The following is a 25,341-nucleotide window of genomic DNA, read 5'->3' on the forward strand; positions in this document are numbered from 1 at the left end:
GCTAGTCATGAATATATGAATGAATATAGACGTGTAAGTCACGTGTTACTGTATATATTAATTCCTCCATGGCTCGATACTGACGTGTCGATGGTGTGGATATTCTTATTTTCTGTCTGCAGCTGACCCTGGTCTGATGGAGCAAATGCACTCAGCACAGCAGCTCGGTACGACAAGTCAACAATGCGACCAGCGTGCATACGGCACGGATCGGACTGGAAATTTGACACAGCACCAGAGAACTCGCACAGGAGAGAAACCCTTCAAGTGCACTGTGTGTGACAAGGCATTTTCAGATTCATCGACTCTTAAAAAACACCAGAGAACACACACGGGAGAGAAACCCTTCAAGTGCACTGTGTGTGGGAAGGCATTTTCACAGTCATCTGCTCTTAAAATTCACCAGAGAACACACACGGGAGAGAAACCCTTCAAGTGCAGTGTGTGTGGGAAGGCATTTCCAGATTCATCTAATATTAAAAAACACCAGAGAACACACACGGGAGAGAAACCCTTCAAGTGCAGTGTGTGTGGGACGGCATTTTCACGGTCATCTGCTGTTAAAACACACCAGAGAACACACACGGGAGAGAAACCCTTCAGGTGCACGATGTGCGGGGTGGCGTTTACACAGTCATATAATCTTGTAATACACCAGAGAACACACACAGGAGAGAAACCCTTCAAGTGCAGTGTTTGTGGGAAGGCATTTTCACAGTCATCTGCTCTTAAAATTCACCAGACAACACACACGGGAGAGAAACCCTTCAAGTGCAGTGTGTGTGGGAAGGCATTTCCAGATTCATCTAATATTAAAAAACACCAGAGAACACACACGGGAGAGAAACCCTTCAAGTGCAGTGTGTGTGGGACGGCATTTTCACGGTCATCTGCTCTTAAAACACACCAGAGAACACACACGGGAGAGAAACCCTTCAGGTGCACGATGTGCGGGGTGGCGTTTACACAGTCATATAATCTTGTAATACACCAGAGAACACACACAGGAGATAAACCCTTCAAGTGCAGTGTTTGTGGGAAGACATTTTCAGGTTCATTTGTTCTTAAAACACACCAGAGAACACACACGGGAGAGAAACCGTTCAAGTGCAGTGTTTGTGGGAAGGCATTTTCATGGTCATCTGGTCTTGTAAAACACCAGAGAACACACACGGGAGAGAAACCTTTCAGGTGCACTCTGTGCGGGAAGGCATTTGCACGTTCATCAAATCTTGAAGTACACCAGAGAACACACACGATAGAGAAACCCTTCAAGTGCAGTGAGTGCGTGCAGGCGTTTGCACAGTCATCTGCTCTTGTAAAACACCAGAGAACACATACGGGAGAGAAACCCTTCAAGTGTACTCTGTGCGGGAAGCCGTTTGCAGATTCATCAAATCTTCGAAGACACCAGAGAACACAAAAGCATCACAAGGAGCGGAGTCGGAGTCTGAAATCAGCTTGTGAAAGTCAAAGTGCCGCAATGAGCCCATCCCTCATGAAACAAGAACCGGACGAAAATCCCAGCTTGGACACTTTTAAAGGTATAAAGGTGGAATATGAAGAGGTGATGGTGAAATGTGAAGAGGTGATGAGCAAAGAAGTGAAGATAAAATGTGAAGATGAAGATTCAACTCCAAAATGGGACCTTCACATCGTGAAGCAGGAGGAGAATTCTGACTGAGGCAGAGCGAGGCAACCCCCAGCAGTTTGTGGAAGTGGAGGTGTGGGTGGACTTGCTCCTAGACAATACAAAGTCAAGTGGAGACCCGGTAGATGTGTAAGCTTGAGACGATGTCGCTACAATGGATGCACCTTTGTCACAGGCCTTTAATGACAAGAATGTGAAGTTGGACACTCAGTTCCTAGTTCAACCTGCAGAGTAAGGGCGGCCAGTCTTTGTGGACCTGTGGGTTGGGTAGATCTCTAACCAGGAGCGAGAGACAATAAGCTCCCAAGCATTCACTATGTTATAATAATTGCATTTACTCGGCGCTTGCTTAACCGCCTCGGCATCTCCGAGTTTTGTATTGTACCTCGTCTGAAACACTCGAAGAGCATCCCCAAGTAGCAGCTGCCCCTGTGTGGCACAGGGTGGTGGCCCTGCACCGGCCTGCATTTATTATTTTTTCCGCCTCAGGACGACCGCTTGTGTTACGATCGAAACGTCGTGATCTATTATTATTTTTTCTGCCTACGTGACTTCACTGAAAGAACCAAAGAGTATGTGAACAAGAGGCTGTCAGTAGGGGGCGATGATTGATGTTTCATCTCAGTTGTGTAATTTGTCACTAATGTTTAGAATTCGCCAGCATGCAATGGCCTACTCGTTTTGAATGACACAATAGTATGTTTTACATCCACTGTTAAGCAGACGGTGCATATTTTTTTTCAAGTAGCTTCTTAATCAGATGTTATCTGATGCAGTATATTTCACTGCAGTAATTAAATTTTGTTATAATTCCTGTGTGTACATGCAACATTTTATTTATAAACGTCAAACATTGAATAAGTGATGTTAGGACAAAGTGCGTGTGTGTGTGTTTTGTAAGTAACCTGTACAGAGAACTCAGGTGAGACCCGTTGTTCTTGTGATACAGGTCAAACGGTGTTTTTGTGTTCCACGAAGCATCTGGAGCAACTCATTGTCTTTGAAATAGGAAGCACACTCGGACCATTCATCAGTTACAAGGCATACCACCTTAAAGTTACACGTAGCGGAGATACATTCTCTACAACACGAATTATAATTTTGTCTTACGTGTTGACGTAGATTTTGTCGAACTTGGACTAGAAATGCTCCTTGCTGATTAACGTCTGGATGTTCACAACCATGGCTTGAAGCAAGCCCCACTGCTGTTGAGACATTGTCCACCAAAACCGGTCCACAGTTGGCTTCCACACACAGTGTACACATAGTGTACAAACACAGTGTACACACACACATAGTGTACACACAGTGTACACACACACATAGTGTACACACACAGTGTACACACTGTTGTATATATAGGTGTTATGAAAATTGATGAAAATAATGAAAATTAAATGAAATTTGAAATTTGCATAATTTATCCGAAATTATGTTAATTTGTGTAATTATGCGCATAAATTATGCTGATTCGAGAGATAATCGTATTAATTTATGCGAGTGGGCGTGGTTATGATAATGCAGGTCGTTATGATAATAAGTCGAGCCTCGGTGACGAGGATTGTGTTATGAATTGGAACAACGCGATTAATCGTATGCAGTGACGCAGGCTTTGTGAGCGTGAATGAGAGAGAGTCGATTCGACTCTGCTCTTTAATTCCGTATTATCGATAAGGATATGATTACTCTCGATTGAACATTATGAATTATGTGTGTTATGGATTATGTGTGGTGATAGTGTGCTTATGATAGGTCCCCAGGATTCAGATCTCATACGCAGAACAATATGCAGAATTTCAGGAAGAATCACACACAAACCTGCTTTAATCAATTTTATTTTTTAGCTAACTTTAATTTTTGGATAATATGAAAACTCAATCTCGGGATGTTTGAATTTCAACACAGCGTTAACATGATACCATCACGATTGCGTTGTTTCACCTCGATAGCGGCACCTGTGGTTAATTCCCGACGCGTAACACAATCAATCGGTTGTTCAGAGAGAGATTAAAACATGCAACTATTCTATCAAAACCTTAACCTTATAATTTGTAAATTCGTGTTTAAACATTGCCCACACAGTACCACATCCATTCATAGACCTTCAAGTCAATTATCACGTTGTTAACAGTAGGACGATTGGTTATTATGCAACTCATCAATGACAGCAGTATTTTTCTTTATGAATTGATTTTTAATGCACCACCTTGGAGTGGCACCCTTCTTGATTATCCCGATATGCGTATCGTGTGTCTTCTTTATCAATGGTTCAATTCCTTGCGTAAAGCAGACGCCGAGGTTAGCATCTCTTGTGTTCAAAATGTGTTTCCTGTGTGTTGCGGCGCGGTGGGGGAGTGAGGAGGGAGTGTGGAGGAGGGGTTGCATACGAACGGCTGCCAGTTTCTGTCCACTGCTGGCTGGATGAGTCAGCACGACGCTCGCCGTCGTCGCGCCGATGGGTGTTGAGTGCGGGGCCGCTGCCCTCTCAGCCCTGGTGATGCAAAGTTGCGCGCTGTGGCACGCTGGTGGTTAATGTTGGCACGCGCTGGTGCTGATGCTGGTGCTGATGGCACGCTGGTGGCGCGCGCTCCCTCTCCTTGAAGATGCGCGAACGCGCCCGTGCTGGTTCGCTGACAGCAGTTTCTCTCCACTGCTGGTTGAGCTGCTGCACGCTCTTGCTTGGCGTTGCTGGCCGCGCTCTTTCCGCTGCTGTAGTATCTGACGCTGCGCTCGCGGGCGACAGGTCAAGTTTTCTTCTGCTGAGTGAGCCGAGTCGCACGTGCTCTCTTTGTTGAGGTTGTTGGCGGCTCTCTGGCAGCAGGTTTCCTCCACTGCTGTATGACTCAAGTCGCACGCGCTTGGTCGCTGGTTTGCTGAATTTGTTGGCGGCTGTCCAAGCTTTTCCGCTGCTGGTTCAGCTACGTTGCACGTGCTTTCTCTGTGGAGATGCTCGAGCGCTCTCAGCGCTGATTCGCTGATAGCAGTTTCTCTCCACTGCTGTATGACTCACTTTTGTTGATACATGGCGACTCATGCGATCCTCACTACTCAGCGAGGCTCGGAGCCAGCCGCTCCATGCGACTGCTCGTCCTGTGGACGTCTTGACTCGCTGATCTGTCTTGACTCGCTGCTTCACTCTTGACTGACTTTTGAAAATGCGGCTGACCGTTATATTCAAAGACAATTCTCTTCGCGCAGTGGAAAAGGGGGGGGGGGGGGGGGGGCGTGGTCTGTGTGTGTGTGTGCGTTCGTGTGTGTGTTTGTGTCCTGGTTCTGTTCGGGTCTTCCTCAAGCCATAAACCATCAAGGAAACAGACGCTTCGATTCATCTCGAAGGCGTCTGTCTGTCGACGCTGTTCGTCCAGAGAGAGGGGCGGGTTCCCCCCCCTTTTTCGTACACGTTTCCGAAGCACAAAAAAATAGTTAAGATTTTTAAAGTTTAACATTTCACAACAATGCATTGCGTTGTGACCAAAACGTCGTGAGAATTTTATTGTGTTATTTTATTATTTTATTCTCATTCTACGTGACTTTACCGAAAGAACCAAAGAAGATTACTTAGAACTGTTTTTGTCCTTCCCCCCCCCGCTCCCGCATCTCCGACTCACACGCACCTACGTGTACGCACCTGGCCGAGTCGGCGGGACACCCTTCACCAAACACACACACCCCGCGCTGTCACGCGCCACGCGGGGAGGAGCCGCATGCCGCGGCGGTCTCCGCCAGCACGGCCTGCAGCAGGCCGACGTAGCGAACCGTCGCACGCAGCGTCGCCACCCGCGACGGCCGGAGGCGGTCCAGCGGCAGCAGGCGACGCAGCAGCAGGAACGCGCGGTTCAGGTATCGCACCTGAGGGCACGGACACGCAGACGGACGGACGCGCGCGGACACGCCGTCAGCGCCGGGGATGGACGCCGCTTGGCCCTTGAGCGACGGCGCTCGAGGGCCAAGCGGCGTCGAAGGCGATCGACGATCCGGTGAATCGCCGATCGGCTTCCGGTCGCTCGCTGGCGGTCAGTCGCCCTCCCTATCGCTCTTCTCTCGCCACCAGCACGGGATTTTTGTTCCCATGAATTTAACTCGTTCCGCCACCCGTGGGCGAGGACTCGGTTCGACCAGACTTAAACCGTCTCGCGTCACCCCGTGCCGCGTTGCACGATAACGCGAAGTCACTCAAAAGCACGGGGAGAGAAACGGGCACGCGGGAGGATGGACACACGGACGGACGGATGGTTCCGAGTTTTAAGTTAAATAATTATTTGTTTCTATTCTTAGCTCTTTCGGTAAAGTCACGTTGAAGGGAAACAATAAAATAATAAAATATATATAAAACAATAAAAATTATCACGACGTTTCGACCATAACACAAACAGTCGTCATCAGAATTTTTATTGTTTTATATATTTTATTATTTTATTGTTTCCCTTCAACGTGACTTTACCGAAAGAGCTAAGAATATGAATTACTGCAGTCGCGAAAGCTTTAAATCAAAATTATTTGTTTTACGCGGCGTCCTTGTCGCGGGCCATCTCTTCGCGCGACGATGAGCGACTTTACGTTTTACACCTCAGACGTTTGAAAGGGCACCCGTCAGCTCTCCCAGTGGCAGCTGTCCTCGTGCTGCACCACGTGACGCCCGGCCTGCAAGTGGGGGCCAGTCGGGAGGAGACTGTCGCTGCTACGTGCGGTCCCAACTGATGTAGGCGCAGTGTCAATGTTTAAAACATCACTCACATGGACCACGATGGGCTACTCTTTTCACGTAATCGCTGGGGTGGCCTGCGAGATCCGAACCGAATCTCGAACATGCCACCGCCGGGCCATATCACCCCCCCTCCCCTCCCCCCCCTACCCCCCCAAGTTTTATTTTAGTCTGAGTCAACCTAAGGGGATCGTGGCCTCTCACCCGGAGCCTTTCGCGCGCGTTCGCTTTGCTCTTCCGAGCTAACGCGGCAGCAGCCGCTGTCCTCGGGGAGGCGGAGGAGCACCAGCGGGAGGAGCGCGAGGAGGTGGAGCAGACGGCGGTGGAGGAGGTGGAGCAGACGGCGGTGGAGGTGGTGGAGCAGACGGCGGTGGAGGTGCTGGAGCAGATGGCGGTGGAGGTGCTGGAGCAGACGGCGGTGGAGGTGGTGGAGCAGACGGCGGTGGAGGTGCTGGAGCAGACGGCGGTGGAGGTGCTGGAGCAGACGGCGGTGGAGGTGGTGGAGCAGACGGCGGTGGAGGTGGTGGAGCAGACGGTGGTGGAGGTGGTGGAGGTGGTGAAGTTGACGGAGGGACCCGTGAGAGTCCTGCAGAGCCCAGCTGGAATCTGAGACCCCTTGAGAACCACGCAGGACGACCCCCCTTGCAGCATCCGCTGCTGCTGTGGCTGCTGCTGGTGGTGGTGGTGGACCTGCTGCTGGAGGAGGACCTGCTGCTGGTGGTCGTGGTGGTGGACCTGCTGCTGCTGGTGGTGGTAGCGGACCTGCTGCTGGTGGTGGTGGTGGACCTGCTGCTGGTGGTGGTGGTGGACCTACTGCTGGTGGTGGTGGTGGACCTGCTGCTGGTGGTGGTGGTGGACCTGCTGGTGGTGGTGGTGGACCTGCTGCTGGAGGAGGACCTGCTGCTGCTGGTAGTGGACCTGCTGTTGCTGCTGCTGCTGCTGGTGGTGGTAGTGGACCTGCTGCTGCTGGTAGTGGTGGACCTGCTGCTGCTGCTGGTGGTGGACCTGCTGCTGCTGGTGGTGGACCTGCTGCTGCTGCTGCTGGTGGTGGTGCTGCAGGAGGACGATATCGACGAGACTTGGCTGGGAGTCGTCTCGCAGCTCGCCACGCTGCACGGCAGAGAAGAGCTCCGGTGCCGGGGTGCGGAACAACAGGGGGGGCGGCACCGGGGGGGCACCAGGCCACCGGGCCAGCCCGGGGGCCCGACGAACGGCGCTGCGGAAGGAGAAGCACAGGGCGAGCGACCCCCTCACGATGGGGGGGGGGGGGGGGGGTAAATGTGTCGGCCTGCTCTTCCACGCTGGCCAAGACGACTCGGGGAGAGGCGGCGGCCACTCCCACGCCTCGGCCCGCCGCACGCGACCTGCCCCGTTGGGCTTCGACTGCCGCACCACAGAGACCGCCACAGAGACCGCCACAGAGACGGCCACACGTCACTGACACACCGCGGTTGCCCTCGTGGCAAACAGCAAACAGCGAACAGCGAACACAGCACAGCCAACACAACACAACACAGTGAACACAACACAGCCAACACAGCACAGCGAACACAGCACAGCGAACACAACATAGCAAACACAGCATAGCCAACACAACACAGCCAACACAGCACAGCGAACACAGCGAACACAACACAGCCAACACAACACAGCGAACACAACACAGCCAACACAACACAGCGAACACAACACAGCCAACACAGCACAGCGAACACAGCACAGCCAACACAACACAGCGAACACAGCACAGCGAACACAACACAGCGAACACAACACAGCCAACACAACACAGTGAACACAGCACAGCGAACACAACACAGCCAACACAACACAGCGAACACAACACAGCGAACACAACACAGCCAACACAACACAGCCAACACAACACAGCGAACACAGCGAACACAACACAGCCAACACAACACAGCGAACACAGCGAACACAACACAGCCAACACAGCACAGCCAACACAACACAGCGAACACAGCACAGCGAACACAACACAGCCAACACAACACAGCGAATACAGCCAACACAGCGAACACAACACAGCGAACACAACACTGCCAACACAGCGAACACAGCGAACACAACACAGCGAACACAACACAGCCAACACAACACAGCCAACACAACACAGCCAACACAACACAGTGAACACAACACAGCCAACACAGCACAGCGAACACAACACAGCCAACACAACACAGTGAACACAACACAGCGAACACAACACAACACAGCGAACACAGCACAGCCAACACCGCCCCTCACCGGCTGGCCAGGCCAGGGGTGCCCCGGGGGTCGGCCCGGCTCCGAAGGCCCCGCGGGTCCCGGAGGCCACTGCCGGAGTCTCGACGGGTCCGCGGAGGCCACGGGTTCCAGAGGGGTCACGTGGCCCCACGGGTCACGTGACCCCCGGGAGCCGGCGTGCAGCCGCTCCGTGGCGCAGGGGGCGACGGGGCTCTGTGGTGCATCAGAGACGTTCACAAGGCACGTCACGTGCATCAGAGGCGTTCACAAGGCACTGTGGTGCATCAGAGGCGTTCACAAGGCACTGTGGTGCATCAGAGGCGTTCACAAGGCACTGTGGTGCATCAGAGGCGTTCACAAGGCACTGTGGTGCATCAGAGGCGTTCACAAGGCTCTGTGGTGCATCAGAGGCGTTCACAAGGCTCTGTGGTGCATCAGAGGCGTTCACAAGGCACTGTGGTGCATCAGAGGCGTTCACAAGGCACTGTGGTGCATCAGAGGCGTTCACAAGGCACGTCACGTGCAGCAGAGACGTTCACAAGGCACCGTGGTGCATCAGAGGCGTTCACAAGGCACTGTGGTGCATCAGAGGCGTTCACAAGGCACGTCACGTGCATCAGAGGCGTTCACAAGGCACTGTGGTGCATCAGACGCGTTCACAAGGCACTGTGGTGCATCAGAGGCGTTCACAAGGCACTGTGGTGCATCAGAGGCGTTCACAAGGCACGTGGTGCATCAGACGCGTTCACAAGGCACTGTGGTGCATCAGAGGCGTTCACAAGGCACTGTGGTGCATCAGAGGCGTTCACAAGGCACGTGGTGCATCAGAGGCGTTCACAAGGCACTGTGGTGCATCAGAGGCGTTCACAAGGCACTGTGGTACATCAGAGGCGTTCACAAGGCACTGTGGTGCATCAGAGACGTTCACAAGGCACTGTGGTGCATCAGAGGCGTTCACAAGGCACGTCACGTGATTTTGTTTCTGCTGAAGGTCAACTCGAGGTCAAAGTGATTTGCCGCTCAGGTGAGCGGCGGTGCTCATGTCCGGTTTCACAGCCCTGAGCCGATGGTGGAAATTCCATATTCCTCTGGCGGGGGCGATCCCTTTCAACTCCCCCCCCCCCCCCCCTAACAAAGTGGTCGTTATTTTATCGACCCTGGCAGGACTGGAAAGGCGGCGGGAATTAATCTCCTGAAATGTCGGAGATAGGCGCACGCGAATGAAGATGCATACACACACACACGTGCATTCATTCGTTTGCACTACAGATCGGTGAAATAAATGTGCGGTCTTAATGAGGACCTACTGTGCAATGTGTGTTGACGTTCGCGACATCGCGGGGGGGGGGAGGGAGGGGGGGTGGCGAGGGAGCTCCGTTACCTGTGAGCGTTGTGGGATGGCACGGCCGTGCGAGGCGTTGCGCGCCGCCACGCAGCAGATCACCCCGGCCGGGGGTGCCGGCGGGGCGCGCCTGGTGCCTGCCTGGCTCACAGCGGCAGCAGCAGCAGCGCCAAGGGCTTTCACGCCATGCCACAACACCCCACTGCTACCACCACCACCACCACCGTCACTACCGCTACTACCATCGCCACCATCGCCACCATCAATATTACAACCAGCACTATCACTACCAACACCACCGTCAATACCACTACTACCATCGTCACCATTGCCACCATCAATATTACAACCAGCACTACCACTACCAACACCACCGTCACTACCACTACTACCATCACCACCATCGCCACCGTCAATATTACAACCAGCACTACCACTACCAGCACCACCGTCACTACCACTACTACCATCACCACCATTGCCACCATCAATATTACAACCAGCACTACCACTACCAACACCACCGTCAATACCACCACTATCATCACCACCATTGCCACCATCAATATTACAACCAGCACTATCACTACCAACACCACCGTCAATACCACTACCATTGCCACCATCAATATTACAACCAGCACTACCAACACCACCACTACCACCACCACCATCATCAATACCACCACTACCATCACCACCAATGTCATAACCACCACTGCCACCGTAATCAATACCACCACTGCCATCACCTCCGCCGGCACGTGGAATAAGCCGCCCTACCTGCGGCACACCTGCACAACTCGCAGCTCCTGGGTGGGGCTCACCGGACCGAGTCTCACCTGGAGGACTCGGGTCTACCCGCAGCGCACCCGTGCGGCGACTCGCACCTGGGCTGCCGACACTTGCGTGAGAAGCGCCCCGCGGATTGGCGTCCAACCAGGGCGCGCCAGACCGCGCCTCTGCGTCACCTCCGCTCCTCGCGCCCGCACGAGTCCCGGCGGCGTCTTCGCCGTCGCCCGCACCGCGACCCGCGAGCTCGCCGCCCGCCCGCCCGGCTTGCCAACCGGGCGAACGCGACTCCGGCTTCGGGCGGGGCGCTCGCCCGCCGCCCACGCCGGCGTCGACACCGGCCGCACGCCCGTCGCGAACCCCCAACGAGCGTGGCCCTTCTGAGAGCCTGGCTGGCACTCAGCCACGCCTGGCTGATACACAGACACACCTGGCTGGTACACAGACACACCTGGCTGGTACACAGACACACCTGGCTGGTACACAGACACACCTGACTGGTACACAGACACACCTGGCTGATACACAGACACACCTGGCTGGTACACAGACACACCTGGCTGGTACACAGACACACCTGGCTGGTACACAGACACACCTGGCTGATACACAGACACACCTGGCTGGCACTCAGCCACACCTGGCCGATACACAGACACACCTGGCTGGTACACAGACACACCTGGCTGGTACACAGACACACCTGGCTGATACACAGACACACCTGGCTGGTATTCACCCACACCTGGCTGGTACACAGACACACCTGGCTGGTACACAGACACACCTGGCTGGTACACAGACACACCTGGCTGATACACAGACACACCTGGCTGGTATTCACCCACACCTGGCTGGTACACAGACACACCTGGCTGGTACACAGACACACCTGGCTGATACACAGACACACCTGGCTGGTATTCACCCACACCTGGCTGGTACACAGACACACCTGGCTGGTACACAGACACACCTGGCTGGCACTCAGCCACGCCTGGCCGATACACAGACACACCTGGCTGGTACTCACCCACACCTGGCTGGTACACAGACACACCTGGCTGGTACACAGACACACCTGGCTGGTACACAGACACACCTGGCTGGCACTCACCCACACCTGGCTGGTACACAGACACACCTGGCTGATACACAGACACACCTGGCTGGTACACAGGCACACCTGGCTGTCACTCAGTCACACCTGGCTGGTACACAGACACACCTGGCTGATACACAGACACACCTGTCTGATACACACCTGGAGGTACGTGCAGGTAACCCTGCGATAGTGAGACTAGCCCGGTGCCGACACCACGTGACGCAGCGCCTGCGAGTGGCCACGTGGTGCTTGCGGCTGCGGCCTCTCCTCCTCCTCCTGCTAAGGAGTTCGAGTTGGGAAGAGTCTCGCTGGCAGCGCTGCACTGCATGGCGGTCATGACGCTGCTGCTGCTGCTGCCTCTGTTGCCGATGATGATGCTGTCAGATAGCGACAAGGGCAGTGATGATGATGCTGTCAGATAGCGACAAGGGCAGTGATGATGATGCTGTCAGATAGCGACAAGGGCAGTGATGATGATGCTGTCAGATAGCGACAAGGGCAGTGATGATGCTGCTGTCAGATAGCGACAAGGGCAGTGATGATGATGCTGTCAGATAGCGACAAGGGCAGTGATGATGCTGCTGTCAGATAGCGACAAGGGCAGTGATGATGATGCTGTCAGATAGCGACAAGGGCAGTGATGATGATGCTGCTGATGATGATGATTCAACTGATGATGCCACTTAATGCTATCGCAGCTGATGATGATGATGATGATTGACAAACATGATTATTATATTCTTTGGGTCTTTCGGTAAAGCCACGTAGATAGAAAAAAAATATAAAAATAATAACAATATCATATAGCGGGAGAGCTGCTGAGGCAGGAAACATAAAAGTGATTCTTGCAGTCATGACAGTTTTAAGTCATTAATATTATGGTCATCGCAAAACATCCTAACGGCTCGGCATTGTACGAAATGCATAACGTAACCCAAGAGCTACAGTATTATTACTACCACTACTGCTTAACGCGGTGTTTGTTGTTGCTGTTGTTGTTGAAATTAAGAATGGTCACATTCTCCAGAAAGTGCGTCTATGAATCTGGAGACTACGGTAGAGAACGCACAGAGTTGGGGGTCTGCCACGCGTCCACACCCCACCCCCCACTCGGCTATTTGTAGCTCGAATAACAAACGTCGTAAACTCGAGACAACAGACCGTGCTCCTGGCCAGGTGAAGCTTCACTTTGTGCCCCAACTCCTTACAAGATCACCACCACCACCAATGTCGAGTCCAGTGAACGATCATTAACAAGCCCTCCACAGCGCCGGTGGTAGCCACCGCTCCACACACGCACCGAGTGAACAATTCACTATTCACTAGGCTCACTCCTCCTTCAGCCTGCCCGCCTTGATTCATCAATCAGTGGGATTGCGACACTAATTTGCATAATTGATTGGCCGATGCCTTGACGGCCACGTGACGCTGGGAAGCCACGCGCGTGGATGTCAATGATTGCCAATCGGGTTAATGAGTTAATTGCGAGAGCACGTGACGTGGACGCGTGTTTACAAGGCCATATTGGCACTTAACTATTATATTCATCACTCGCACGAGTGGGTGGAGGTTTATACATTGTGTCCGTGTGTGTGTCTGTGTTTGTGTCTGTGTGTGTGTCTCTGTGTGTGTCTGTGTGTGTGTATCCATGTGTGTGTATCCGTGTGTGTGTCTGTGTGTGTGTCTGTGTGTGTGTGTGTGTCCGTGTGTGTCTATCTGTGTGTGTGTGTCTGTGTGTGTGTCTGTGTGTGTGTCCGTGTGTGTGTCTGTGTGTGTGTCTGTGTGTGTGTCTGTGTGTCCGTGTGTGTGTCTGTGTGTGTGTCTGTGTGTGTGTCCGTGTCTGTGTGTGTCCATGTGTGTCTATCTGTGTGTGTGTGTGTCAAAGTAGGGAGCGGTGGTGTAGTGGTTAGCGCTACGCTGCGCTACGAACCCGGCGACCCGAGTTCGAATCCCGCTCACGGCCAACACCAGTGACGATTATCTGAACCGGTCCCGGGCCTCCCCTAGGTCGACTCAGCCTCAAATGAGTAACTGGTGCGGTGTGTAAACATCGCCACGGGGGAGACAAAGGTGGTCGGGCGTGGTGCTGGACACCCACCCCCTCGTGTACTGTTCCAGCCTTTACAGGTGCTACTCGCTAGCAGCACTTGCCCCTACAGTCTGTTAAGGCTATATGGGGGATCTTTGTCTTTTTCTCTGTGTGTGGGTGTGTGGGTGGGTGTGTCTGTCTGTGTGGGTGTGTGTGTGGGTGTGTGTGTGTGGGTGTGTGGGTAGGTGTATGTGTGTGTGTGGGTGTCTGTGGGTGTGTGTGGATCGACACTTTGTGGTGCCGCCGCAGCGGAGCCGCTCCAGCGGAACCGCGCCCACTGCCGCGGCGCCATCACCTATGCCGCGGATTTCCCGCCACTCTCCCGGAGCCGGTGCCTTCTCAGACGTCCGCGTTTTGGCCCCTGCACAGTCGTGAGGCCGCTGCAGCAGGGCCGCTCTGCCGAGGTCGTGCCCACCGCCGCAAAGCCGCCACCGGGGGATGTCGACGCCGACGCTGCGCACCCTCACCACCCCCCCCCCCACACGAACGTACACACGCCCCACGTAGAGCCAGGAAGGGAGGTCACCCGGCTGATAGGTTTTTGTCCAGAAGTCCCTAGTGGGATCGAACTTCATGGTTTCCTGCGGGCGGGAAATTGGGCGATCTTCCCCCTGTAGCTGACATGCACTGCGGCGCCGCGACCTGATATTAAAGTTGCATGGTCGCGGCAAGGGCCATCGAACCACCGCGAGTGGAGCCTCACACACACACGCACGGGTCAGTGGACTGGTAGCGGGAGAACAGAGAGCGGACGTCGGTGAGATCACTGCGGCGACGTCACCTGAGCTGGGATCCGGGCATCGAAAGGGCGGGAGAATCCGAGCCCCTGATTGGACGGGAGGCCAAGGGTCGGAAAGAGCAAAAAATTCCTTTGTTGTAGGTAGGATAAAAGGAGGGGGGTTGGGGTAGCAGGGGGGTTCTTCTTGTTCAAGATCATCGCGGTCCCGGGAGCAGGAGAGTCAGCCATCCGAGACGTCCGTGAGACGTACTCCAGCATCAGCAGGCTCGCCGCCTCATTCCCTTACAGCGGTCAGTACATCGGGGAGAAGTAAGTACGAGCGAGAGAGGAGTAAGTTTAGGCGTTTTAAATCCAGGATAGAGAGCGGGGCGATCGGTAGGGGAAATCGACTCGAAGACCTCCGAGGGATAGATTAGCGTCCACTGACCATACCATCACAGGTAAATAAAATTCGCTAGTGGGGGGATAAAACTGTGTTGCGTGGTCTTTTGGCAGTGTGAAGTGGAGGGCAGTGTGCGCTGGGTGTCTACGTGTATGCGCGGCTGTGCACCTCGAGACGAAGCATGGGGTGCTTACGTGCCCGCACGATTGCTCACAATAGTGCTTAGCGATCGCGTACCTGGGTGGCTGGGCCGCGGTCACGCACCCGCACAAATGTCTGATCGCGAGGTAGCTAATTAAAGCGCCGAGCGCGCGTGTATTCGCGCGACTGTTTGAGCGGGACCTTTAACTCAGAGCCAAGCGAGCGTCCCCAATCAGCGGCGCACGCACGGCAGAAACCCCGCCCGCCCGTCCCCCAGCTCCAACCCCCTCGCGTGCGATTGGTTTGTTTACGGGCGGAGGGTAGGGGCGTGGTTGTTATTGTCGGCACACGTGGAGCGCGGGTGGGAGGGAAACACGCGCCGCGCCTGTTTGTTTACGGGCGGTACGGAGATTTACTGGCGAGCGCACTTACAGCCCCACCCCGCCGTTGCACAGTGTAGCGCATCGCAAGCACGAAGCGTACGAGCCGCTAATTAAACTACGCAAACGCGGTCGACATCCCAGGCAGAGGTACAGGGGGGCGAGAGGTTAGGGGTCGTTAGTCTGGACCTGACAGAGCAGCCGGGGGGTAGCGGTGTGAGTGGAACGGGGGAGTCGGTGGGCACCGGCCCCGACAATTCAGTGATGGCGGGGGACGGTAGCCCCCACATGTCTCTGACACGGCCATTATGAACCCACTGAGAGAGAGAGAGACACCCAGACCCAGGACTTGAACCTAGGGTGTCAGTGTCTCTGACACGGGCATTATGAACCCACTGAGAGAGACACCCAGACCCAGGGCTTGAACCCAGGGTCTCAGTGTCTCTGACACGGCCACTGTGAACCCCCTGAGAGAGAGACACCCAGACCCAGGGCTTGAATCCAGGGTCTCAGTGTCTCTGACACGGCCACTGTGAACCCCCTGAGAGAGAGACACCCAGACCTAGGGCTTGAACCCAGGGTGTCAGTGTCTCTGACACGGCCATTATGAACCCACTGAGAGAGAGAGACACCCAGACCCAGGGCTTGAACCCAGGGTGTCAGTGTCTCTGACACGTCCATTATTAACCCACTGTGAGACACCCAGACCCAGGGCTTGAACCCAGGGTGTCAGTGTCTCTGACACGGCCATTATGAACCCACTGAGAGAGACACCCAGACCCAGGGCTTGAACCCAGGGTCTCAGTGTCTCTGACACGGCCATTATGAACCCACTGAGAGAGAGAGACACCCAGACCCAGGGCTTGAACCCAGGGTCTCAGTGTCTCTGACACGGCCATTATGAACCCACTGAGAGAGAGAGACACCCAGGGCTTGAACCCAGGGTCCCAGTGTCTCTGACACGGCCATTATGAATCCACTGAGAGAGAGAGACACCCAGACCCAGGGCTTGAACCCAGGGTGCCAGGGTCTCAGTGTCTCTGACACGGCCATTATGAACTCACTGAGAGAGAGACACCCAGACCCAGGGCTTGAACCCAGGTTGTCAGTGTCTCTGACACGGCCATTTTGAACCCACTGAGAGAGAGACACCCAGACCCAGGGCTTGAACCCAGGGTGTCAGTGTCTCTGACACGGCCATTATGAACCCACTGAGAGAGAGAGAGACACCCAGACCCAGGGCTTGAACCCAGGGTGTCAGTGTCTCTGACACGGCCATTATGAACCCACTGACATGTATTTATTGGAGATGTTTACATCTCTCATCAATGAGCTCCCAAAGTGAAAACACCAAAAACTCCCTCACAACAACAACGCTTTTTATGGGTTTTGTTTTACTCATCCCAACACACACACGCCTGTCTCTGTGTGTGTGTCTGTCTGTATCGGTGTGTGTCTGTCTCTGCGTGTGTCTGTGTGTGTCTGTGTCTCTGCGTGTGTCTATGTGTCTGTCTGTGTCTGTTTCGGTGTGTGTCTGTATCGGTATGTGTCTGTGTCTCTGCGTGGGTCTGTGTGTCTATTGGTGTGTGCGTGTGTGTCTATGTGTCTCTGCGTGATTGTGTGTCTGTGTGTGTCTGTCTCGAGCGGAGCGCCGGGTGGCTAAAGCACAGCAAGTTAGCACAGTAGGGGGCACAGGTGGTGCACCAGCCAGTCATCTCAGTCAGTCGACCCGTGGTACCTGGGTCTGCCCCGTGACCTCCTGCCCGCGGGCGTTCGACACTTCACTTGGCCTCAAGGTGCACATGGCCTGGCACAAGGGTCATGGTGACGTCACCGCCACTTAGTGGCGAATGGCGGTTGTTGTTGTGTGTGACTGTGTGTGTGTGTCTGTATCGGTGTGTGTCTGTGTCTCTGCATGTATCTGTGTGTGTGTCTGTATCGGTGTGTGCGTGTGTGTCTATGTGCCTCTGCGTGTTTTTGTGTCTCTGCGTGCGTGTCTATGTGTGTCTGTCTCTACGTGTGTGTCTATGTGTCTCTGTGTGTGTCTGTGTGTCTGTCTCTGCGTGTGTGTCTATGTGGTTGCGTGTGTGTCTATGTCTCTACGTGTGTGTCTATGTGTCTCTGTGTGTGTCTATGTGTCTGCGTGTGTGTGTCTATGTGTCTGCGTGTGTGTTTATGTGTCTGCGGGTGTCTGCGTCTCTGCGTGTGTGTCTGCGTGTGTCTGTCTCTGCGTATGTGTGTCTGTCTCTGCGTGTGTATGTCTATGTGTCTCTGCGTGTGTGTCTGTCTCTGCGAGTGTGTGTCTATGTGTCTCTGTGTGTGTGTCTGTCTCTGCGTGTGTATGTCTGTGTCTCTGCATGTGTGTGTCTGTCTCTGCGCACGTGTGTGTCTGTGTCTGTGTGACTGCCAAGTTGTCCTTATTTTTGTTGCCTTCTGATACGCCCAGCAGAGAACCTCGCTGCACACACTCACCGTGCCGCACACAGACAAAGATCCCCCGTGTAGCCTTAACAGACTGTAGGGGCAAGTGCTGTTAACGAGCTCCTATAAGGCCGGCATGGTACACGAGGGGGTGGGTAGCCAGCACCACGCCCGGCGGCCTTTGTCTCCCTAGTGGCGATGTTTACATGCCGCACCAGGTATTCATTTGAGGCGGAGTCGACCTAGGGGAGGCCCTGGACCGGTTCAGAGAATCGTCACCGGTGTTGGATGTGAGTGGGAATCGAACTTGGGTCGCCAGGATCGTGGTGCAGCGTAGCGCTAACCGCTACCCTTCAGCTCTCCACACACGTCGTCGGTCACACACACAACCGCAGAGGAGGGCAAGAAGGATCCGAAGCGTGCGACACTCAGAACCACAAGTGGCAGAGGCTCGGCCGAGAGAGTGGAGAGAGAGAGTGGAGAGAGTGGAGAGAGAGAGAGTGGAGAGAGAGAGTGGAGAGAGACAGTGGAGAGAGAGAGTGGAGAGAGAGAGTGGAGAGAGAGTGGAGAAAGAGAGTGGGGAGAGAGAGAGTGGAGAGAGAGAGAGTGGAGAGAGAGAGAGTGGAGAGAGAGAGAGAGTGGAGAGAGAGAGTGGAGAGAGAGAGTGGAGAGAGACAGTGGAGAGAGAGAGTGGAGAGAGAGAGTGGAGAGAGAGTGGAGAAAGAGAGTGGGGAGAGAGAGAGTGGAGAGAGAGAGTGGAGAGAGAGAGAGTGGAGAGAGAGAGAGAGTGGAGAGAGAGAGTGGAGAGAGAGAGTGGAGAGAGAGTGGAGAGAGAGAGAGTGGAGAGAGAGAGTGGAGAGAGAGAGTGGAGAGAGAGTGGAGAGAGAGTGGAGAGAGAGTGGAGAGTGTGAGAGTGGAGAGAGAGAGAGTGGAGAGAGACTTTTCAGGACTTTATTTCCACTGAAACATTAACAGAAACATTACCGGAAAAAACACCTAAACTGAAAATCAATAAAACATCAAACTCTTAACAGCTGTATGTGTACTCTTTGGTTCTATTCGGTAAAGTCACCACGTAGGTAAAAAATAAAACAACAAAAATCACGACGTTTTCGGCCACAACACAAGTAGCCTTCTTCAGGCGAAGGAACAGAACTGAAATACAAATGGCACCGGGATAGAGGCCGTGGAAACGAGGCGGTGCACGAACATCTCCGTGTGCAGCAAAGTTGTTCAAGGGTTTTTCAATTTGATAAACAATCAAATGTTCTGACATCAGAATGCGATGTGAACAAAATATATTTTTCTCCCGTGCATTTTCAAAAACGAAATGGCGTCGACATGTCAAAAAACCTGAATGAGTTTTTTTTTTCTTCAAGGATTCTGTTGTCGATTTACATTAAAGTGTAATGACAGGGTGACACCTGCTGACATCACAGGGTGACACCTGCTGACATCACAGGGTGCCACCTGCTGACAGGGTGACACCTGCTGACATCACAGGGTGACACCTGCTGACATCACAGGGTGACACCTGTTGACATGACAGGGTGACACCTGCTGACATGACAGGGTGACACCTGCTGACATCACAGGGTGACACCTGGTGACATCACAGGGTGACACCTGCTGACATGACAGGGTGACACCTGCTGACATGACAGGGTGACACCTGCTGACATGACAGGGTGACACCTGGTGACATCACAGGGTGACACCCGCTGACATGACAGGGTGACACCTGCTGACATGACAGGGTGACACCTGCTGACATCACAGGGTGACACCTGCTGACATCACAGGGTGACACCTGCTGACATGACAGGGTGACACCCGCTGGCCTGGCAAGGGCTTCACGGGTACAGCCACAGAGGTAAGAACCAATCAGGGAAGGAGGCGCATCTGGGGCAAAGGCAACAGGTGGGGCTAGCCGAGTTACTCCGGTCACCTGCTCCAAGGTTCCACGAGAGGGCATGGCTGGAGGCGGGGCCTAGCCATGCCTCTGGCCACGCCCTCTTGTGTAACCTGCTGGAAGGTTCCACGAGAGGGCGTGGCCGGAGGCGGGGCCTAGCCACGCCTTCGGCCGCGCCCTCTCGTGTAACCTGCTGGAAGGTCACGCCTAGGGGTATATATGGGGGAGCAGACCCGGAGCTCGGGGCTCGTGCGTGGGGTCCCGGGTCCTGGCGTGTCGCCGTTCGCCGACATCTCTCTCCGTCGCCGTCACGCCGCCAGCCGGAATCGCGGCCAAGAAGAGCCGGCACAGTGACGAGACGTTAACGTGGAAAGTCATTTCGTGAGACGTGCGTAGCGAGCGAGGTAGCGGCGCGTGGTCTGGTGAGAAGGAGCGAACGAGGACACGTGCGGAGCGATGAGTCAAATGAGAGAGGCGCGATGTGAAGTCAGGGGTGGTCCCCCCCCCCCCACGAGGGAAAAAGGAAAGGGGGCGGATGGCTGAGTGGAGAGCGTGCGGTAACGTGAACGTGGAGAGTGAGTGGCCGGACAATTTGCTGTTTGAACGCCGCAATGGACGTGAGGTTCAGAGTGAACGCTAAGTGAGGGCTCGTGGGTAGAACATCGTCAGTGGTCTGACGAACGCCGCTGCAATGGACACATGCGCTACGGGTACATGTCGCTTTTGGGCAGGTACAGTACATGGCGACCACCTGCCGGGTCATGGGGAAGGAGCCGGGTTACGCCGAGAGGTCCTGGAAAAGGCGGCTGGGAGGCGGTGTCGCGGCAGAGGCTGGGCACATTCTCAGAGGATTCGCATCGCTGAGGATGTTGTAGGCGAGCTGACACGCCACCTCCCGTGCTCCCTCCTCGCTGGAGCTCAGAAATGCAGGGAAGATGCCGGCGCCTTCTCCCATCCCGGGAACCGAGACCTTATAGAGGAGGCCTACGGGTATCCCGGGCTCCGAGTAAGCGTGCAGCTCGAAGATTGGGTAGCTGATACCGGCGGTCCGGCACAGCATCCACAGCCGCACCTCCCACGACAGCATGGCCGCCTCCGGCAGCGCCTCGAGAGCAATGGGCATGGGCCGCAGGTGGAGAGGTACCCACCACAGCCGCGTCCGTGCCCCCCAGCCCTCAAACAGGCTGTGTGCGGCTTTGCCGGTGCCCGTGCACTCCGGCTCCGGCAGGTCTGGCACCGCCGCCTCCTTCTCCTCCTCGTGTTCCGTTGTCGCAGCCGCAGCCACCGTGTCCCACTCCGGGATGGCCCAGTCCACCTTGATGGTCCGGCCCCATAGCTGGAAGTTGATTCGGCGACAGACGCTCATCTTGACGTCCACCACGCCCTCCGTGGCACCGCTCATCGCCATCATCACCTCCGCTCGCTTCTTGTTCTTTGGCAGCCCCCCAATGAAGAGGCGGCGATTGTCCACGCTGATGCAGACTGCAATGCGGCGTCCGGGACGGATCGCTAATTTGTCGAGTTTCTTGACGGCATCCGTGGCTTGGGCGAGCGTCGCGTAGGTAGCGAACGCGTAGCCGCGGGTCTCTCCGCCGTGCCCCGTCACGAGGCGGAGCTGGTAGAGCTTCCCCACCGTCTCCAGCACGGGCACCAGCTCGTCCTCGTAGAGGTCGCGCGGGATCCTCCCCAGAAACACCTCGCAGCCACGGGCGGGAGGGGGCCCCTGCCAGTCGGGCGGCGGTCCGAACTTCCTCTGTCCGTTCTCCTGGACGACGCTGTACCCCGTGCGCAACATGCGGTCCAGCAAGACCTTCATACAGGCCATGCCGAGCACCGGTGGTTTGGCTGCTACGGTGGTGCTGGGGCGGCAGCTTGGGGCCCGGTGGAGCCCTTGACGCTTCGCGCGGTCGCCTCGTGCCGACAAAGCCACAGGGGGAATCAACTCCTGAAGAGCCAAATCCCCGGCAGGAACTCGCTCGGGCCCGAACCTACAGGGGATAGGAAGAGAGGGAGAGGGAGAGAGTGGAGACAGAGATGGATGGAGAGAGAGAGACGCGTTTAAGCAGAGCTACCTATATAAACTCATAATAAAGGTTTTTGGGTTAGATCGCGTTATTTATAAATGTGTCGTAACCCTTCACCACCCGACACGGCCAATCAGCAAAAAAAAGTGTCACGTTGACAAAAGACAAATAATTCACGTTAAAACCATCTTTTTGGTTTAGATATGTGGATGACACTTTGGTTGTCTGGCCACATGGTAAAGATACGCTTAATGATTTTCTAAATCATCTCAATGCACAAACCCCGGCCATCCAGTTCACCATGGAAATGGAGGTGAATAACACACTCCCATTCCTAGATATTTTGCTTGGACATGGCCTAAACGGTAAAATAACACACAGCGTTTACAGAAAGCAAACGCACACTGATGCCTATCTGAATGCAGATTCGCATCATCATCCAGCTCAGAAATCCTCTCTTATCAAGATGCTCATACATCGGGCTAAAACAGTGTCAGATGGTGAGAGTCTAGTGAGAGAGATCAAACACGTTAAAGACGCACTACGACAGAATGGCTACAATAATGCTCAAATTAACAGAGCACTGAATGCCAAATCACGGTCGCAAAGCAATACTGCTGAAAGCGATCAGATTGTTAAAACAATAAAAATTCCATATATCTCAGGAGTAACTGACAGATTAGCCCGTGTTTTGCAAAAGCAAAACATTACAGTAAGATTTGGTACAGTACACAAAATTCAAAAACTAGTATCTTGCACTAAAGACGCATTACCTAAATTATCAACAGAAGGTGTATATCGGATTAATTGTTTATGTGGCAGATGCTATATTGGACAGACGGGACGTAACATCAGTGTAAGACTAAAAAAACATCAGAGAGATATAAATTATCTCAAACACAACTGTCGGCAGTGGCAGAACATGCTTGTAAACAAGGACACTTAATTGATTTTGACAATGTTGCAGTGTTGTGTAAAACTAATTATTACTGGCAAAGACTAATTAGAGAATCCATTGAAATTGAGAGGAATAAGAATAACTTTAATCACTCTGACAGCTACAGGCTTAGTGCGGCCTGGAAGCGTATTATTAAATAATACACATTACATTTTGATTTAAAGCTTTCGTGACTGCAGTGATTCATGTTCTTGGCTCTTTCGGTGGAGTCACGTTGGGGGGGAAGCAATAAAATAATAGAATATCTATGTTTGTTGTTTTGTTGTTTCCCTTCAGCGTCACTTTGCCGAGGAAGCTAAGAACATGAATGCACATTACAATTCCTTATAGGGGAAACACAAACTAATTAACGGATTACTAACATAGCATATAATCACTAACACACATTACAACTAATTACTAATCTACCACTTATTACTAATCATTACCAATGACTGATTACTAATCGATTATATAATTACAATACCCCCCTCCGCCTCTAATCACTGCACCTGATATGAGTTAAGTGATGACGTCACCCTGCTGCTCTATATAAAACCGGGAGCAAGCGAGGGCTTTACCATTCTGGCGAATTGCCCGATGATGCTGGATGTATTTACCAGCGAAACGTCACAGTACTACTCAAACTGTAAATGTTGTGGATTCACTCTTCAACACACCGGTGGGCTAAAGTAGTGAATTATTTGTCTTTTGTCAACGTGACTTTTTTTGCTGATTGGCCGTGTCGGGTGGTGGAGGGTTACGACACATTTATAAATAACGCGATCTAACCCAAAAACCTTTATTATGAACTATTCATTCTAAATCATTGAGCAAATTCTAAACATTACGCTACAAATAATAGATCACGGAGTTTCGATGGCAACACAAGCAATCGTCATCAGGTGGGACAAGCACAGCTGCAATAAGAGGAATCTGCTGGAGTAGGCGCCTACTACTTCAGCAGTTTCTCTTGCTGTGGTTGTCCCACCTGATGACGATTGCTTGTGTTGTGATCTCAACGCCGTGACCTGTTATGTTTCTACCCACGAGGTGACTTTACCGAAAGAACTCAAGAGTGTGGAATCCTGCGGTCACGAAAGCTTCGAATCAAGATTACCTACAAACTACACAACTGAGATGACGCATCAATCATCGCCCCCTACTGACAGGCTCTTGTCCACATGCAGGACGGTGCAGGGCCACCACCTTGTGCCACACAGGGGCAGCTGCTACTTGGGGATGCTCTTCGAGTGTTTCAGACGAGGTACGACACAAAACTCCGAGTTGCCGAGGCGATAAAGCAAGCACCGTGTAAATGCAATAATAACATAGTGAATGCTTGGGGGCTTATTGTCTCTCGCTCCTGGTTAAAGATCTACCCAACAGACAGGTCCACAAAGACTGGCCGCTCTTACTCTGCAGGTTGAACCTAGGAGCTGAGTGTCCAACTTCACGTTCTTGTCATTAAAGGCCTGTGACAAAGGTGCATGTATTGGAGCGACATCATGTCAAGCTTACACATCTACCGGGTCTCCACTTGACTTTGTATTGTCTCGGAGGAAGTCCACCCACACCTCCACTTCCACAAACTGCTGGGAGTTGCCTCGCTCTGCCTCACAGTCAGAATTCTCCTCCTGCTTTACGTTGCCTCCATCGATGTGAAGGTCCCATTTTGGAGTTGAATCTTCATCTTCACATTTTACCTTCACTTCTTTGCTCTTCACCATCACTTCTTCAGATTTCACCATCACCTCTTCACATTTCACCTCGATACCTTTAAAAGTGTCCAAGCTGGGATTTTCTTCCGGTTCGTGTTTCATGAGGGGTGGGCACATTGCGGCACTTTGACTTTCACAAGCTGATTTCAGACTCCACTCCTTGTGGATCTTCTGATGCTTCTGTGTTCTCTGGTGTACTTGAAGATTTGATGAATGTGCAAATACCTTCCCGCACACACTGCACTTGAAGGGTTTCTCTCCCGTGTGTACTCTGGTGTGTTTTAAGAGCAGATGACTGTGAAAATGCCTTCCCACACACACTGCACATGAAGGGTTTCTCTCCCGTGTGTGTTCTCTGGTGTGATTTAAGACCAGATGACTGTGAAAATGCCTTCCCACACACACTGCACTTGAAGGGTTTCTCTCCCGTGTGTGTTCTCTGGTGTGTTTTAAGAGCAAATGAATCTGAAAATGCCTTCCCACATACACTGCACTTGAAGGGTTTCTCTCCCATGTGTGTTCTGTGGTGTTTTTTAAGAGTAGATGAATCTGAAAATGTCTTCCCACACACACTGCACCTGAAGGGTTTCTCTCCCGTGTGTGTTCTCTGGTGTTTTTTAAGAGCAGATGAATCAGAAAATGTCTTCCCACACACACTGCACAAGAAGGATTTCTCTCCCGTGTGTGTTCTCTGGTGTGTTTTAAGAGCAGATGACCGTGAAAATGCCTTCCCACACACACTGCACTTGA

The 25,341-nt window shown here is 53.3% G+C and overlaps 2 protein-coding genes and 1 pseudogene across 2 annotated transcripts; 1 reads left to right on the forward strand and 2 right to left on the reverse strand.

Annotated features, from left to right (window-relative positions):
- The window catches only part of LOC116937399 (uncharacterized), a 155,800-nt pseudogene that overhangs the window by 115,440 nt on the left and 15,019 nt on the right, over nucleotides 1-25,341 (reverse strand).
- Nucleotides 127-2,996, forward strand: LOC142917436 (uncharacterized). Its single transcript, XM_076062105.1, has one exon. The coding sequence runs from the start codon at nucleotides 137-139 to the stop codon at nucleotides 1,682-1,684; it is 1,548 nt and encodes a 515-aa protein (XP_075918220.1). The 5' UTR covers nucleotides 127-136; the 3' UTR covers nucleotides 1,685-2,996.
- Nucleotides 19,811-24,719, reverse strand: LOC142917437 (uncharacterized). Its single transcript, XM_076062106.1, has 2 exons — nucleotides 24,289-24,719; nucleotides 19,811-21,897 (listed from the first exon to the last, which is right to left on the reverse strand). Exon 2 carries the CDS (start codon nucleotides 21,732-21,734, stop codon nucleotides 20,688-20,690), a length of 1,047 nt encoding a protein of 348 aa, XP_075918221.1. The 5' UTR covers nucleotides 21,735-21,897; nucleotides 24,289-24,719; the 3' UTR covers nucleotides 19,811-20,687.

The sequence above is a fragment of the Petromyzon marinus genome, unplaced genomic scaffold (assembly GCF_048934315.1).
Source record: "Petromyzon marinus isolate PM22_M1 ecotype Great Lakes invasive population unplaced genomic scaffold, UKy_Petmar_22M1.pri1.0 PM_G_Scaffold_50, whole genome shotgun sequence".
Lineage (NCBI taxonomy): Eukaryota > Metazoa > Chordata > Hyperoartia > Petromyzontiformes > Petromyzontidae > Petromyzon > Petromyzon marinus.

What these genes read in the sequence shown, in the direction of transcription:
- LOC142917436 (XM_076062105.1), top strand. Translation starts at nt 137, where the DNA reads ATGGAGCAAATGCACTCAGCACAGCAGCTCGGTACGACAAGTCAACAA.
- LOC142917437 (XM_076062106.1), bottom strand. Translation starts at nt 21,734, where the DNA reads ATGGCCTGTATGAAGGTCTTGCTGGACCGCATGTTGCGCACGGGGTAC.